Here is a 17,985-nt window from a genome sequence, read left to right as displayed (position 1 = left end):
GTAATTAATAATTCAGTAAAACTACTCATTTTCCTGTACTGAAACTTTAAACGCGATTATCTCGAAACTACTTTTTGAAAAACTGCTCGTGTTGTAGCTCAAAAAATTATTGACCGATTTGTTTGAAATTTGGTGAGGCTTTTCTCTACATTACTACCGGAAGGATAAACCTGAAACTTCAGGTATTTCTGATTGATTACTAATTTTTTTGGGGTAAAAGGATCAAAAAAATAGCCCAAAATCGTAACTTTTTTTAAGGCTGATTTTATATTGGATTTTATCCTTTTTTTTTTTTTAATTTTAAAGGTTTATCCTTTCCGTTTATATCTCCTGAAAAAAATTTTTTTTTTTTTGTTTCAGATCAACGGTTCATGAGTGACAAATAGAGCAGTTTCGGACCTCGCGTCGGAGGCAGCCTATAAGACATCATGCTGAGCCGCCATTTTGTATTAAAAAAAAAAAAAAATGTTTTTTTATAATCTTAAAATGTTTAATAAAGTTGTGTTAAAAGTTCGAAACAATGAAATTATTTTATCACTGTAAAAAAAAATGTTAAAAAATGACCGATTTCGGGGCATTTACATGAGTCTCCCCCCTTAAAAGGTCAATTTCTTTTATCAATCCAACCACTCCCAGCATCGGCAATACAGGTGCTGTAAAAACAAATACACTCATACATATATTTTTATATTATTTTATCTCATTGCCACTCCTTTATTACTGGCTATTGAATTATTTATGTTTTTTTTCTTTTTTGCAATCAATGACATTAATTCATTACTTCCTTTCTATGTCATTTTTCACAATCTTTTACCTATCCAAGGATTTTTTTGTTCATCATCGGTTTAAAGAGATATTAACACAGAAATTGATAATCTAATGATCGAATGAGTTTATTCGAATGATGAACAAATCTTCTCATGTGCTGATATTCTAATGTTAAGAGAATTTCTTTTCAAGATAATTAATAACCAACTACTAAACAAATTTTTGTTTTATATGACATACCAATTGACGTATACATTTCTAGAAAAAAAAATTTTTTTAAGTTATAATAAATAATTTTTTTATACTCATAAGTATCCGGACATAAAAATTAGCTATAGATAAAATGGCTAGATAAGAAAATTTTGTCATGGATCGTAAGAAATTTTTAAGTAAAATAATGATTTGAATAGATTTTAAAATCAATTATGCAAAAATTAAGTGACATGAAAAGTTAATCTAAGTAATAGTGTTGACTTGTTTAGATAACGTTTGTTTTATGTTTCTAGCGGTAAGAAAGAAAGAAAAATTCAGAATAAATGACACTCTAAGATTGCAGTTGGGATAAGGGGGAAGGAGGTAAATGAAGTACCTCCAAAATTTCGGACAAAGATTTTTTTCTCCTAAAAGCTCTAACAGTTTTCAAAAATATATTTTAACGTCATTTGAAAAAAAATTGAAAAAATTTTTTTTTCCTAAAATTTTTTACAGTAATTTTTATCGGCATTGTGAATCATAATAAAAATTTTTTCATATCTAAAATTTTTGTTATTAGATTTTTAAGTTATCACTATGAAAATCAATACTGTAAAAAAAATCAGAAAATTATTGGTTTCTCTCCAGTTTTCGAAAATCAAGTTTTCATCAGATCTCCACATTTTGCGGTCCTAGGAAGTAGTTTTAATAATCTGATGAGGATGTCACCAAGGATGTGTGTGTGTGTGTGTGGGGGGGGGGGATATAAGCATCATTCAATAGGATTTTGCCTCCAAAAAGTAAAAGAAAATTTTTGGCGGTATACTGAAAAAGAAGTTTTTCTGCTCTACACGATAAGATATTGTTACTGTCAAAATGCACACGTTGCTATCAGGAGAAGAGTGAGATTAGGAAAAATGTACATTAACGGTAGCAATAGTATCGTAAATGGCACCCGAATGGATCGTGACGATCGCTATCTAGACTGCTATTCGTAGCTATACGGATTGTATCCGTAACGATACACTCGTTGCAATACAGTAGATTGTGCCGAGCAGAAAACTTTTTTTCAGTGTAGTTGAAAATTTTAGTTATTTACTATACAAATAAAAAAAAATAAGATTTGGCGTATTGTAGTCCTCATAAACCTAGTATTTCTTTAAGTACCCCGTTTTGTCCTACTCTCTTCCCTTTAAAACGTTTGGTTAAAAAATAAAGAGGGCATAATGACACAGATTTGAAAAGTCAAGGGGTTGACGATCTTGCTAACAATTGGATGAGGGTTGGCCTCGTTACTTTATCGTCCTACTTCGGTATCTATTTTCACTATAAGAATGCCCATTTAGATACATAAAAAAAAAAAATGAAATGTTTTCTCAAATAAATTACAATACATGATAGACGACTGAAAGTTATTTTATGGATACAATTCTTAATTGTGTAGCAAATTCGGTCTGAATTTTCAATGTTAAATCAATTTATAACTTTGTTAAAATTTATTTTGAAAACCATTACTTCAGAAAAATTTTTACAGGCAAGTGTAATATGAATTCAAGAATTCTTTTATGATTTAATATTTTTTTAAAAAATTTTTCCAGAAAAGTTAAAAAGAGCATATCTTAAAAAAAATTTTTTTTATATCCATTGAATAGGAAGTAAATATATTGAAGGAAATAAGTTAAGATTAAAGTGTTAATTTATTTGATAAGAAAATTTGAGAATAAAAATTCAAACAAAATACAAGGGGTCAGAAAAATTGGAAAAAAAAAAAATGCAAAATATTTTTTTTTGCCCTCCGGGCGGAAAGTGGCGACTTTTATCCCGCTGCGCTAAACAAAGTTGCCGCTTTCCGCCTTCGTCGCACAAAAAAATAGTATACAGCCCTTAGGAAGTAAAAAAGAAAACCTCAGATCACATGTTTATTGACCTCGGCTTCGCCTCGGCCAACAATTACATGTGATCTGAGGCCTTTCTTATTTTCCTTCCCAAGGGGTGTAATATACTATTATTAGTATTAATATATATTAATTTTTTTTGGTTGGTTTCATCGTTACTTTTTTTTTCAAATTCTTAAATTATAAGTCTTATACATGAATGAATAAATTTACACTTTTTGAAATGCAATTTTAATAATTCAAATAAGAAAGAAATTCTATTATAAATAAACGTAAATTGTATGATAGATTTTATTTAAAAATGATTTACTATTCTTGAAAAAATGATATCCGATTTCAATGTTATATTTAGATGTATTGTTTTTGTAATAATAAGTCGAGCATGATTATTATTTGATGGTAATTTACATCATAATCATTAACCTGAATTGATACATAATTATAACTAATGCATCATCATTGACATTTGTTTAAGATAGTGTATCTCAATATCCTCTAAATTAAAATACATGATAGTCTTGAAGTTAGTCAAAGGTCGAAACCCGCAAAAATCGGGCCACGAATCATTATTGGTTGAAAATTAGGCATGCGCGTAGCGCGCTATTCAAATTTCTAGTTTACAATAAATAATTATGTATTAATAGAAAATTTTTATGTCCCCCTACAATCATTATTTTCTTATTTTTAAAGATAATGTAATTTTTATTTTCGGAATTTTGATAGTGTGATTGACAATTTAGTTTTGTTTCAAAAAAGTGGCTTGATTTTAATTAAATTTTTTATTTTTATTAAATAGTTTATTAATATAACTTTGTATAGATAATTTTACTATCTTTTATTCAAAGTGAGTCTTATGTCGTCAAAGTCACAAGAACATTTATGAAATTGACAAGTTGAAGTATTATTTTACGATGTAAACAGTTTTGTCCAAATTTATTGAGCGAAAAACTATTGATGTTACATTTATAATTTTTAATGCCGGTTAATGTACTTTACTCATTTTTTTTTAATTAAGAGAATAAGTAAAATTTTATCTTCAACAAACTATATGAAAAAATTAATTTTCTTAGTTCAAGTTTGGTATCATCAAAAAAATCAAGACCTGAATTTGTGCTTTTTTAAAATTAAATGGTTTTAACAATATATAATGTATTATGTTAAGTTTTTGGAGCTGTATTAATTTTTATGAATCATAACATCAATTTTAAAACATAATGTGAAATCAAATTAAAAGAAAAAAGTTTTAAATAATGGGCTTTATTGTAAAAGAAGTGATCAATTTTTTTCTTTATTCATTTCCATTTATTCCTGTAGTTAAGTTACAATATATATAGCAGTTAAATTATTTGTTATTCATAAATAGGGATTAAGCTTTTGGTTCTATAAGTCGATTTTGCGAAATTCTTTATTCAGTAATCGATGAATGGTCTTATGATACCGATAGTATTGAGAATAAATTTATCTATAAAATTCCTTACATTATCTTAATTTAAATTCGTATTTTGAACTCTCGGCATCGACATAGTGACTCCAGATTGTTTGAACTTATGTGACAATGAAATTTTTCAATCAACCAATTGTAAAAGACAAAAACTATAAAATTAAAATTTTTTGTTTGATTGCACGGACTAAACTACTTTAATTATTAAAAACAGCAAAGCAAACGTAATGAAGATCTAGCTAATTTAAGAATAGAAGTAGAAATAAATCAATAAAGTCATTAATAGGAAAATCAATAAATCAACAAAAGACATTATATAGGTGTTCAATTAACTTTATTATTTACCTTTCATTTTCTTCGCCTTCTTTAGGTACTTTTATTACATAGTAAACATGACCTCCATGTGAAGTTGTCATTCTGTTTGATTTATTTTTATTCACTTTTCAATAATACTATCACAGATTGTATATATTTTTTAATTAAAGTAATCTTTTAATTATCTTTAAACATTCTGTATCTCATAGGAACACTATTTGAGATTAAACTCTCTGTATTTTTTTTTTTTTGTTTTTCCACTTGGAATTATTACACATTCGATATTTTTCATTATTATTATTTAAAGGTAGACAAAAAAAATATATTTAAAAGTCATATCAAAGTCTTGTTTATTTTTAACGTTAAAATTATTTCACCATAATAAAAACCATTCTCGTTACCAGTTAGTGAGTAAGTATTACGTAGTATTATTAATATAATTTTCTCACTACATAGGTATCAACTCCCCAATGCCACTGGTGGGATATATATATATATATATAAGTCTATCGTCGTATGGTTATTTAAAGCACTTGTCGTTTTTTTTTTTTTTTTTTTCAGTGACAAGCTTACGCCCACGTTGATATTAATAATATTCAACAATGAAAATCATCCGTTTTTAACACTTCAGATTAAGCAAACTCTTTTTTTTTTTTTTTTTTTTTTTTTTATATTTATAATAAAGTAAATGAATCATTGATACTAAAGTTTTCAATTTTTACGTTTGTTACTTTCTACAAGCGTATTTTTTTTTTTTTTATATACTGAGAAGAAAAATGTATAATTTCAAGAAAAATTATTTGAATTTCAACCGGCGACGTTAGCCGAGTGATCAAAGGCGCAAGGCCTATAGCGCACTTGAACCAACTCACTGTCCAGGCATGGGTTCGAATCCCAAGCTGGTCTTAGAAACCAGCTAGGTTGAGATTCGACCCTTGCCGCGTAGGTTAAGATTCTCACAACCCAAAATAAAAACCACAACGTACTACTCCCAACAATTAAAGTCGGCAATATGACCACAGCAGTTAAAACCGACTCTAAATAAAAATTAACCAAATTAAATTAAAATTATTCAAATTTCTTAAATCCTTAAAATTTGATAAATGTAATAATTATAATTACAAGCATTTAAGAATAAAAATAATGGTTAAGGTAGTTCTTTTCCAACCTATAGTTTATGCTACTGCTGTCTTTTTCATTCGCTAGTGTTGCCTCTCTTACGGGCTATTGCTCACTCAAAGTAAAAGTTCTAATAAATGATCATGTACCAGTATATGATCATTTATTGGGGCTTTTACCTTACTTCCCTGCATGACTTAATTTGTTTACTTTACTAGTTTATCAATGATTTCTTAAAAACTAAGTGGTAGGGAATTCCAGAATTTTTAGGGTGATTATACATATATTAATCTAAGTAATATTAATTTTTCATAAAATTCTTAAAATTCCTTCAATAAAAAAATGATAAAACTTCGCGATTTTTTCTCTCTTCTCCCATACCGCCTGTGTAAAAATGTCATTTTCAATTGTAATTATCTTCGGTTAGACGTGGTAAATCGTCTCCAAATTTTAACAGCATGTGCATTATGCATTTAATTACTTATATTATAAATTTAGAAGGTTTCTTGAAATTTTGCTCACAGGGCTCAATTACTTTAAGTGAAAATACATTTATAAAAATTGAAACATTTATTTGAGTATTATTGGTTCATTAGATGGCGCAGAGTTAAAGTAACGGTAAAAGTGATTAGTAGTACGGGGTTCGAATCCCGACGTGTTTAGAAACCAAATTCTATTTCTCAGTATTACACGATTCATGATACGAAGCATGAGAGAGTACTTTGCGATCGAAAAAATTCTTTTGTCTCATATCGACAATTGATATATTTATTAATATTTGACGAAAATTATACTTATTTTAACTTATTTAGAAAATATTAACATGGTTAAAAGCAGTCAAAATTAAGACTTATGAATCGTTTACGCTAATTCAAATTGTAAGTCAAATAACTTACAAATATGTTGCGATTTAAAAATAATTTTGCGATTGCGTATAGAATTCATATAACAACGATATATAAGTCATATTCTTATAATTCAATATAGTATATTCAAATAAAATAATTACGTAATGTAAATAAGATTTTCTTAAATGCAAGCAATTATTATTACTGTAAAACCGCACGAGAATTCGACATCAAAAAATTCACTAGTATTTTAGTTTATTATTGTTATATCCCGCACGAAAACTTCTATGACTTAATTTCATTCACAAAATTTTTGTTCGTTATTATAGTATGATCATGATTTCCGGAGTGGAGTAAAAAATAAAAAGGGAAACTTGTGTCTAATCACCGTGTAAAAAGTTAATGTTAAATGAACGAAGCATTAAATTGAATAGTTAAATGTTACATAAATACTGGATCTACCACTCGTCCAAACGGATTTTTCAAAAATTTTAACGGCTTTTCTAAGAATCTGTAATATTAAATATCCAAACTCAATTCCAAAATTTCAATTCTTTTCCGACCTTGTTACATGCTCTTCACCACTTAGAAACATTTCGTCAAGCTTCCGCTCTAAGTTCCTTTCAGTCTCATGAGTGAAAGGTTTTTGATGCGAGATACCCGCAGGGTTAATCAGAAACAAATTTTTTTTATACGGATATGTATTATTGTTTAATTAATTTACAGTAAATAAAATCTGTTTCACTAAAATAAAAGAAACAACATCTAATGCCAGTTGTTTAATTGAAACTAAAATTATAATAAATTTAAGAATGTTTTCATTCATTTAGAAAAGTTTTTGCTTGTTCTAATCAACTCTACCCAAAAAAAGGAAATAAATATTGAAAATAAGAAATTTACGAATTCAATTTCAATTCAAAAAAATTTTTTTCTCAAAGTGTGTCTGAGCTTTGAAGAACTAGATCCGATTTTTCTATTTTAGAATTCAATCAAATAATTGTACACTTCAATTCCAAAATGGATCTGTTATTTATTAAAAAAAATTAAAAGTTTATAATTTATGCTATTTTTGAAATCATTGAAATTTATTATCGTTAAAATACTTCATTATAAAGAGCTAAACGAAGCTTATATTAACTTATATAGCTTATATTAAATAAGATACTATCGATACCTTTTGCCCTAGTGCTCTATTTTCTGAAGTCCCTGACCTATTTACCATTTCAGTGAATACAAGCTTCAGCTTTCCCACTTAAAAAATAATGAAATTCGCTGGATAACTTAATAAATTACAGATTGTAACAACCGCTTACCGAACAACAAAATATCAAATGAACAATATTATAATTTTATGAATTAAACATTTTTATTGCAGCTGGCACGCACACAAAGCACTCCAGTTTTATTGATTTATTTTTTATGTAATAAAATGAGGTTTCAGTTTAAATCAATCTCTAGCTTTATTAACTGTGAGAAGATTAACATATCACCTTATCTTTATTATTATTGATAGTAAATTATTTATAGAAATATAATTAAAGATTATAATAAACTACAGTTTACTGCTTGCAGAATGAGACAAATTAGCTAAAAGAACACGTTAAATCAATAGTAATAAACATTAATTATAGACACGCGTTCAACAGTAACACGTTAAATCTTACTAACAATCAACAACCAACAACCAACGTTAATTTTTATTTTTCACAAAAACACAATACGGCACTTGATTTACAAATGGAATAATCCAAGGCCGAAGTGATTAACATTTATTAAAGTGATAATTCACGTTAGCAATAAAAATGTGAGTCGTATTGTGTTGTCGCTAAAATAACATTGCGTGACATTTGCCAGTACTGGAAAAAAATAATAATAAAATAAAACAAAATTTCATCTCTCTACGGGAGTGTAACCCCTCAGACTGGGGGACGACTTTTCTATGGATCACACATTCCAGATAGGGGATAGATGTGGGCCAGCGGGTAACTCGATGTCACGCACTACCATTTACACATGCGCATTCATAAATTACCGGTTATGTCGATGAAAAACACAATAATATAAAAAAAAAAAAAAACAAAAATAATTTTTATGATTTATGATTCGTGTAAATTATACCTTTAATTTTTTGTTTTTGCAATTATTGCAAAATCTAAATTTTAAAATAAATGAAATACGAATGTAACGTTAAAGGGATCGAGTTGAATAAGCTGAGGCAGGTCACGGTCTTTTAAATTATATTCTCTTTGGCAAACTATCTTTGGCACAAGAATTAGATGCCAACGTTAATGGTGAACAAATACTACACAGTGCACTAGTACATTACACTCAAAGTTGTTGCTCTTTGTTAAAATTTTTTATCAAATGGAAATTACGTCACAAAAAAATTATTCACATTGTTGTTTAATATCCAAATCTAAAGTAGAAACAATCCCAACATTTATTTATTTATTTATTGTTCAATTTTTAACTCTGTCTCTAGTTTTACAGGATGACCACATGTTACGGATTATCTAATAAATACATAGTGATGAGGGGAAATGTCACCAAGGTCATAGCAATGAAAAAACTAATGGTTGAAACCGTAATAGATTCGATGCAATGTTCACCAGTGCAGCGGGTACCACGACTGCTGGTGGCAAACATCAGCGCCTCTGCACATCCCACCCACGCTATATCGATCTTCCATCCTCCCCCTTCTTCTTTGTACACTCATATATACATAATATTATACAGTATAGATGTATAGATGTATAGATACAGTGATACCCATCCTGCATTTCGTGTCATCGTAGACGTAGACGTCCCCATCAACATTGGCTAGAAGTCTGTAAGGTAGCCATCTGGGTGATCAAGTTGAGTGAACTAGTATATAGAGTCAACTTGGTGTTTGCGATGGGTGATATAAATACTGCAAATACAACTCAAAGCTAATCCCTTCTGACACAATTGTCCCATGCTACATCTAGCCTGACACGCTACGAATCATACATATAAATATAGATAAGAAAAGCGAAGACTCTTATTTACATGTGTTGCGCAGATACCGACAATGTTTGCAGTAAGCTTCTCTGAGGTTTCTGGGCTGATTAGTGACAGAAAGGATTACTTGAGAGTGATTAATCGGGTTCTTTGAAAACTGTTTCAGATCAGGTAAGAAACTAGCACCAAGGGAGTAAAATTCTCCATGGTAGATATGATATTTACACGGAAGAGTGCACAAAAATTTTCAGATTTTACATGGCGCTACTAAACTAACTTTATACACGTCTGAAAGATCCTTCATTGAGAGAAAAAATTTTTAACTTCCCGTTAAGAAAATTGAAAATTTTCAAAAATCGGGAAGTTATTGGTTTTACCCCGTTTTTCGAAAATCGAGTTTTCATCAGATCTCGACGTTTTGAGGTCCTAGGAAATTTCCCTGACTATTCTCGCGAGGGTGTCTTTATTCTAATTAAAACTTAGAAATTCTTTATGAGGCTTAAAAAACTGCATAGAATGCCGCCAACCACGTAAGAATCGGTTCATTCATTCAAAAGTTATTGCGGTTTAAAAATCCAAAAAATAGTGTTCTATGAAAATTCTATCAGATTTTTAAGCTCAAAGAGCGCAAAAGCACAGAAGAGGTATCTTTTTGAGCTCAAAGAGCTCAAGATAACATACAGATTGTATTTTTTAGCTCGAAGAGCTCAAAAAAAACGGCCATGTATTAACGGAATTAGCGGGAAGTTGCAGAGATGGCCTTTAGGGTCAGCCGTTTTCCTAATTTTTTTTTAAGTTAATTTGTTGAAAATTTTCAACAATTTTATTTTTTTGTTGGAGAAATCGAAATTTTTTTCTCAGTAGCTTTCTTGTAATTAAAAAATTTTCTTGATTTGGAAAAAAAATACTTTTAGACAGACAACTTGCAAATTTTCTTTTCACAAAACTAGAAACCTTTTTTTTCAATAAGAAAGTTACACAATATACACGGAAAAATGAAAACCAGGCTGGTAATCGTTCTGCACACAACGCCGTCAGTGCAGAACGATTATGCTTATATATAATTAACATATACAAAAAATTTTTTCTTTGAAAAAAAAATTTTTTTGGTACTCACAAAAAGTGTAAAATGATGTTTATAATTACGTTTAAATAATTCTGAAATACAAAATTTGTTACATTTCCTATGAGATGTTTTTGTCTGCTCTGCTACTACGTAATAGTAAAATCATTATTAATTTTATTATTTAAATAAGTGTTATATTATAATGAGATTCGGTAAAATAAATAAATTATGAATTATGACTATCCAAATATATCATAAAATCAATTTTTATATTACATTTATAATAAACTCATATGATTTATTATGTAGATCATAGAATCATTATCATCTAAGACAGCAGCACAGCAGACAGAAACTTCAAAACACACGATCATTAAAGTTAAGCAGCATTGAGAATGGTCAATAGTTGGATGGGTGACCGCTGGTGTTATAGCCGTAAAATTATATCTAGATATTTTTTTTTTGCATTTTAATTGGTTACAGAGAATTGCATAGGACCATATTAAATACTCTATCCATAAAATTAACCCAATAATTAATTAGATGTAATAAATATCTAATTGAATATTGTTATATATAAGTATATATAATTATACATAATCATATATGATTAGATATGATTATATTTAGCCATTTTTCATTTATAATCATATATAACCAATTTATATATAATTATATATTAGTATATTACACACCGAGGGAAGTAAAGTAAGAAATGTCTCAGATCACATGTAATTGTTGGCCGAGGCGAAGCCGAGGTCAACAAACATGTGATCTGAGGCTTTCTTATTTACTTCCCGAGGAGTGTATGCTATTTTTTTGCTCGACAAAGGCAGAAAGTGGCAACTTCGTTTAGCGCAGCGGGCCGAAAGTTGACGCTTTCTGCCCGTCGAGCAAAAAAAAAATTTTTTCTCAGGCTGACTCCGGTGCGCACACAAATAATTATTTTTGTCATTCTTGCTTCGAAAGTTCAACTTTCGAGTGCTGGATGGCGTCCGAAAAGATATTTATTTCTAGAGACTCTACCGTACCGCCTTTTTTCCGCGGCCTAGGCCACAAAGTTTACTTTCCCCTTTTTTTCGGTACTGCAGTACAATAGTTACTATTCAGTGGCGCTGATTATTTCTCTGTTGGCAGTTCATTGTGAAGAGAACCTATTGACTCGTTACTGTGGTCAGATTCATGTGCAGCACCGCACTGAGCACAGTGCAAAACTTGATTCAGTCATGCGCGCACATGATTTACTCACTTGCTAACATGATTTTGGTCTTATTTTTCTTTAGCACCTGACTGAGCCGTGTGCAGAACGATAACCAGTTTGGTTTTAATTTTTTCGTGTACTTGTGATTTTTCGATATTCAATCAAATAATATTAGATTAACCGGTGGCGTTAGCCGAGTAGTCTAAGGCGCATGGCTTATACCCGGGAAAAAATCATCAGACCTGACCATGCTTGTTCATATATGATCAGGCCTGAAATTGGACCTGATCAGGCATGAAATTAGTCCTGATCAGACCTGCTTATGCCTGTTTATGTCTGAAGCGTTAAAGACGCTCAGACCTGTTCATGCCTGCTCATGTTTGTTCTAGTCTGCAGCGTTAAATTAATACACTCAGACCTGATCAGACCTGTCCATGCCCCTTGTCGAAATTGTTTATTATGACCTCAAAGACTCTCAAAGAGGTGGATTGTAGTTTTTGGTTTGTAGTCGTTATATTTATAACATTTATGACAAAAAAAACAGATATCACTCAGTATGAAACTAATTGTAGAAAGCGTTTTGAACAAATTTTTTAATAAACAAAGAAGAATAGTATATTACACCCCTAGGGAAGGAAAGTAAGAAATGTCTCAGAGTACATGCAATTGTTGGCCGAGGCGAAGCCGAGGTCAACAAACATGTGATCTGAGGCTTTCTTATTTACTTCCCGAGGAGTGTATACTATTTTTTTTCCCCTCCGGGTGTAAAGCGTCAACTTTAGCCCCGCTGCGCTAAACAAAGTTTCCGCTTTACACCTTCGTCAGGGAAAAAAATAGTATACACTCCTCGGGAAGTAAAGTAAGAAATGTCTCAGATCACATGTTTGTTGACCTCGGCTTCGCCTCGGCCAACAATTACATGTGATCTGAGACATTTCTTACTTTACTTCCCTCGGTGTGTAATATACTATTTTCCCCGACGAAGGCGTAAAGCGGAAACTTCGTTTAGCGCAGCGGGGCTAAAGTTGACGCTTTACGCCCGGAGGGGAAAAAAATTCTTATTTATTTATTTTCTTGTTTATACCCCAACTTGTTAGAACGAGATCCGAATGTATAAATTAAAATTAAAATGATTCGGTATAATTAAAAAATGCTTCAGTCAAAATTAAGAATATCACTTTGTAGATATTAGATAAACTAAATTTAGATCTCTGAACTTAATCTTAGATTTAATGATGAAAACCGGGATTTAATTTTTTCAATAAAAAAAAAATGAAAATTTTACGGAAGAAAATCATTTGACATATTGTTTTTCCCTTAAAATTGGATACGAGTCGGGAATTTCGTTACTTAGCAAGATCTGTGATTGTAATCCATTTGATTGAATGAATTGTTAATTATAAATAGAACTTAAGTTCAAATCTCGGAAAAATGATTGATGATGATTGTTGTGGGTTTATTTTTCATATAAATGCTTAAGTTGCATGACATTGATAGAGCGTTTGTAAGATGCGTGATAAGTTGTTAATAAGTGATACGATTTCAAATCCAATTCACTTGGCACATTATTCATCTCCAACTGTGCCACGTCTATTAATTCCCTTCTGTAGCAATAGTTATAAAAATAAAATAAAGAGTCTTGTTACTTGTTACCCAGAGATAAGATGGTCTTTTAATTTCCGAGAAGAGTGAAGACGGAAGGAAATATTATCTGGAATCCAATTTAACAGTTTTGATGGCTGTAAATTGGTTGGCAAATTAGCAAGAAATTTAATTATTATTACAAGTATTGCTTTTCATTTGCTTACTTTTTTTTTGTTTCCACTTATTTAATCTCCCATTTTTGCTTTTTGCTTTATGAACTACTGATGAAAACTCGTCTTTTAACGACTTAACTGCTAATTACTGATCGGGATTTCTATTATGTCGTGAGGCAAATACACTGATTGGAGATAAGCTATCGCTAACAATTAAACTCAATAAGATTAATATAATATAATGTTACCGTAATACTTATTATTATTATTATTTTGTACTCAGTTTTTTAAATGTATTGGATTGTATATAACACTGATGTATGTGTTATATAATTGAATATATGTAACAGGATGTAATTACTTGGTATGAAGATAGATAAATTTATATATCATCCGGTAATAAAATGAAAAGGTACGAAGAAAATAAGAAATGTTATTTTTTTTAAATGATGTGCAGAAAGGGATCACGTCATTTCCGGTTAATTAGGGATCATGGGGTCTGATGAAATGGAACTATAATTGTTGTATTATAACGTGTAGTGTATAGGGGACTAAACATCAAATATATTTATTTATATATTATATTTTTAAATGAAATCGATTTATTGATATAAAAAAAGCTAACTAGATTAGCGATAAATGATTATGCACCGAGATAATTATTTTCAAGAAATCGTTTGGCCTGATTCAAAAATTTATTTTCTTGGTTTCGGGATTTTTGGATTTAAATCTTTGTATCGTCGATCGATAACTATGATTACATTATTTAAAAGAATGTTATCTTCAGTTTTTATAACTAAATTCTGAAATTAAAACTCAGAAGGAATCCTTTTCAGCTTAAAATGATTTTATTCATTTCTCTTAAATTGGGGAAAAAAAAAAATCTCCATTTAAACAAATAAAGATTTCGGTTGCGTTGTGAGCGTAACACCACCGTGTTAATTAAAAGAGATAGCAGCGACATTCGGTCATAGCGAAATTTAAAAAAGTGTCTATCGCTTACTCGCACCGGGCGGCACGGCGCTGATCGTAGTAAAAATTCTATTTAAAAAATTTTTCTAAAACACTTTAAGTCATCTGATCTTCACTAATATTTTCAGAAAGATTCAAAGAATAAGCAATTTTTTTTAACTTTCATTTAAAATACTGTTAAGAAAAAATGATGAAATGTAAAAAAGGCGGCGCAGTACCCATTACGCGACCTACGAAGGGTTAATTAAGTTCAAAATAGGGTGTTTTGCAAGAAATACGTTCGCACTTACTTCGTCCATGTACTTAACTTTGCTCTTGTTGGCAATCGGCGATACCACACGAGTTGCATATCCTATCGTTTTTTACAAGCGCATAGACAAATTTTCGTTGAAAGTTTAAGTCCTTTGAAAAGAAATTACAGGTTCAAAAATATAAAGTAAAAAAATTTTAAACGGTAAAAAAAACTTAATGAAATAAAAAAAAACCCGAAGAAGGGATTGAAAAAAATTAATTTATTACTTTTTATTTTTATTGAAAAATATTGAAAGGTTTCAACACATTGCAAAAGTAGAATATATTTAAATCTTTCAACATAAATAAATTTTTTATCAGTCATTTAAAACTTACTTTTTTAGTATTGATACTTTGATTGTTTTTTTTTTTGTTATATATTCAACGTTCTTTTTTTAAATTGAAGCAGTTTTGATCATCAATTTTAATAAATTTAACCGCAACAACGAGGATTAGGGTTCAATATATCTTGAATCAAAAATAATAAGTATTTAAGATAAATTGATAATAATAAGATCGCATATTTGAAAACATGAACGAAATTTCAAAGATCATTTTTTTTAATGATTTTTTTTTCTAACGTCATAGGAAATATAAATTCAATGAGCTGATCGTTTTTTAGATTAAATTTTATAAATAATATAAATTTACCTGATTTGAGCATGATACGCTGGAGACGTATGCTCTGTATGAGTGGTAAGGAGTTCCGCAGTGCCGGAAGACATTATTTCTGAAAAGTTACCTGTCGTAGGTATAAAGGGCTCGAAAAGAAGGACACCAGGTGTTGCAGGATGAGGTTGCGAACCCAGAAATGCGACACGTACTTTTTCCCTGCCTTCACTGAAATAAAATAATAAAATAAAATAGTGATTTGCTTATTTTTATTTTTATCTATTAATAAATCATAGTAATTATTATCACTATCATTATTCATCTGAACTTATGAAGGAATTTTATTTCTAATGATTTTTCTGATTACTACTAAAAGAACACTAGAAACAAAGGTAGGTCGCGGCAAACAGACTAGAGTTCATCGATCTCGCCAGCGTGGCGCCGAGTTGTTACCTTTATATACAATAGTACATGATAATATATGTTTTTATTTAAATATATATTACTAAATGAAAAAAAATAGTTTTTCTTTTGTGAGACTAATTTTTAAAATCGTTTTAGTTAATGACGCATGTTGAATTATATCAAAACAAAATTTCAAGTTATAAAAAGAAAAAATTTATTCTAGTCACTTAAAAAAAGTGAATCTTTTCTGACGATAAGTTTAATATTTTCATGATTTTATTATTTCATTATTTATAAAATAGAAAAACATCCAGAAATATCTATTTTTCGATTTTTTCTTTGTACTTACAAACAGCTATGAACTAAAAATTAAAAAAAATTTTAACATTGTCAACATTTTGTTACAAGCTTCTGAAAAGTTTTCATGAAAATCTCCTATGGATGAAAATTATTTGAAATAAACAAAAAAAATTTACTATACATAGAAAAACTATTTTTTTTTTTTTTTTTTTTTTAAATCAAAAAACTGAAGGAAATACAAAAATTCTACTTGAAGAAAAAAATATTGTCAGTAAATTATTTTTATTATTAGTAATCTTTTAAAAAATTGGTGCTAAAGTGAATAAAATAATAGTTTAATGTCGTGACAAGGTCTATTGATCTTGTACTTGTTATTCCTAACTTGTAATCGATCTATTGTGATTGGGTCTCGCGGTACCAACACTTGAATGCTCGCCGTATAAATTGTCTGAGGCGTTAATAAACCATAGTATATTAATTTTTCTTTGATTGTTCTGATTTTTTTAGACACGACCTTAATCATGCATCAAAAACAGTAGCATTTTTACGCTACACGGAAAAAAGTAAGCAGTAAAATTCACTCGGATTCCGATTAATTTTTATAGTTTTAAATAGTACAGCGGACATCAGGGTGGCAAAAATTTTAATATTACAAAACTTAATGTCAAAAGTGTAAAAGCCATAATTTATAATTTAATGTCAAAAATAAATGATTAGTAGCTGTCACTATAGTAAATAACAACTTGTTTCTTTTTTTTTAATGTTTAATTTTTAATTTTTTTTAATTTGATTTTCACTTTTTTTTTTTTTCAGAGTTTTTCAAAGAAGGTGGAGGAGGGATAAAGTTTCACATCATATTCACATTCATTCATCTTAAGTTTAACCCTATAAATAAGTTTAGAAAAACTTTTGTGTTAGAAGTTTTATTAACCACATGTATTACTGACTATCTTGACAGTGTTAGTGTCATGCGCATTGACAAAAAAAAATAGTACTAATTCTTTGCTAGAACTTTAACTTTACAAATGAGGAGACGGGCAAGGTCCCACACAAGAATTTAACAAGTGAAACATTAAAAATTCTACTTTTGAAATATATATTTTACCAATTCAAGCAAATCAATAATTATAGTTTCATTTTAGTGATGCGTTTAAAATTTACTATTTTACTTTGTAAATATCGACGTTGCTTGTATAGAAATTTAGTAACTGTCGTTTATATTTTTTACATATCATGCGATCATTTTTTAGATACGAAATGATAAATATCAACGTCAAAATTCTTAATTATTATACTTTAACATTTTTGACATTCACTTAGTGAATATTACTGTTTGAAATAGTATTTTTTCCATGTAAAAAATAAATTGTAGCATTTATATGATAAATATCATAAAGTGATTATTAAAATCACGATTTTACTGTTCGAAATGGTAATTTTTTTCAATTGATCTTTACTTATTATAAATCGACTATTATTTATTACAGTTTACTTTTTTCCGTGTGTACTCTAAATTTTAACAAGTAATAATTTTATGTTCAAGATATTATTATAAAAGTCATGCCTCTTAATAAACAGCCGGCGTGGGTTTACAACTGATTCTCATCTCTCATGTTATTGTTAACACTAAGAATAGTATATAACATACCTAAGCCAGTAAAATAAGAAAAGTCTCAGATCACATGCAATTGTTGGCCGAGGCGAAGCCGAGTTTTACTTTTTACTGTCCAAGGTGTATATATTATTTTTCTGCTTAACGTAGCCGAAATGTGGCAACTTTGTTTAGCGCAGAGGCCAGAATGTTGCCACTTTCCGGCCGGA

The 17,985-nt window shown here is 29.3% G+C and overlaps 1 protein-coding gene across 3 annotated transcripts in view; it reads right to left on the bottom strand.

Annotated features, from left to right (window-relative positions):
• LOC141528510 (uncharacterized) overlaps positions 1–17,985 on the bottom strand; it is a 105,993-nt gene that overhangs the window by 9,485 nt on the left and 78,523 nt on the right. For all 3 annotated transcript variants that reach the window (XM_074244590.1, XM_074244587.1, XM_074244588.1), the window contains one exon: positions 15,499–15,687. In XM_074244590.1, the coding sequence (XP_074100691.1) occupies positions 15,499–15,687 (189 nt within the window). The remainder of the gene's footprint in view (positions 1–15,498; positions 15,688–17,985) is intronic.

This window comes from Cotesia typhae, unplaced genomic scaffold, assembly GCF_013202065.1.
Source record: "Cotesia typhae breed Kobodo isofemale line unplaced genomic scaffold, CoteBio_Ctyphae contig_44, whole genome shotgun sequence".
Lineage (NCBI taxonomy): Eukaryota > Metazoa > Arthropoda > Insecta > Hymenoptera > Braconidae > Cotesia > Cotesia typhae.
The sequence above is the reverse complement of the archived record's forward strand: the minus strand, read 5'-3'. Positions and strand labels throughout refer to the sequence as shown.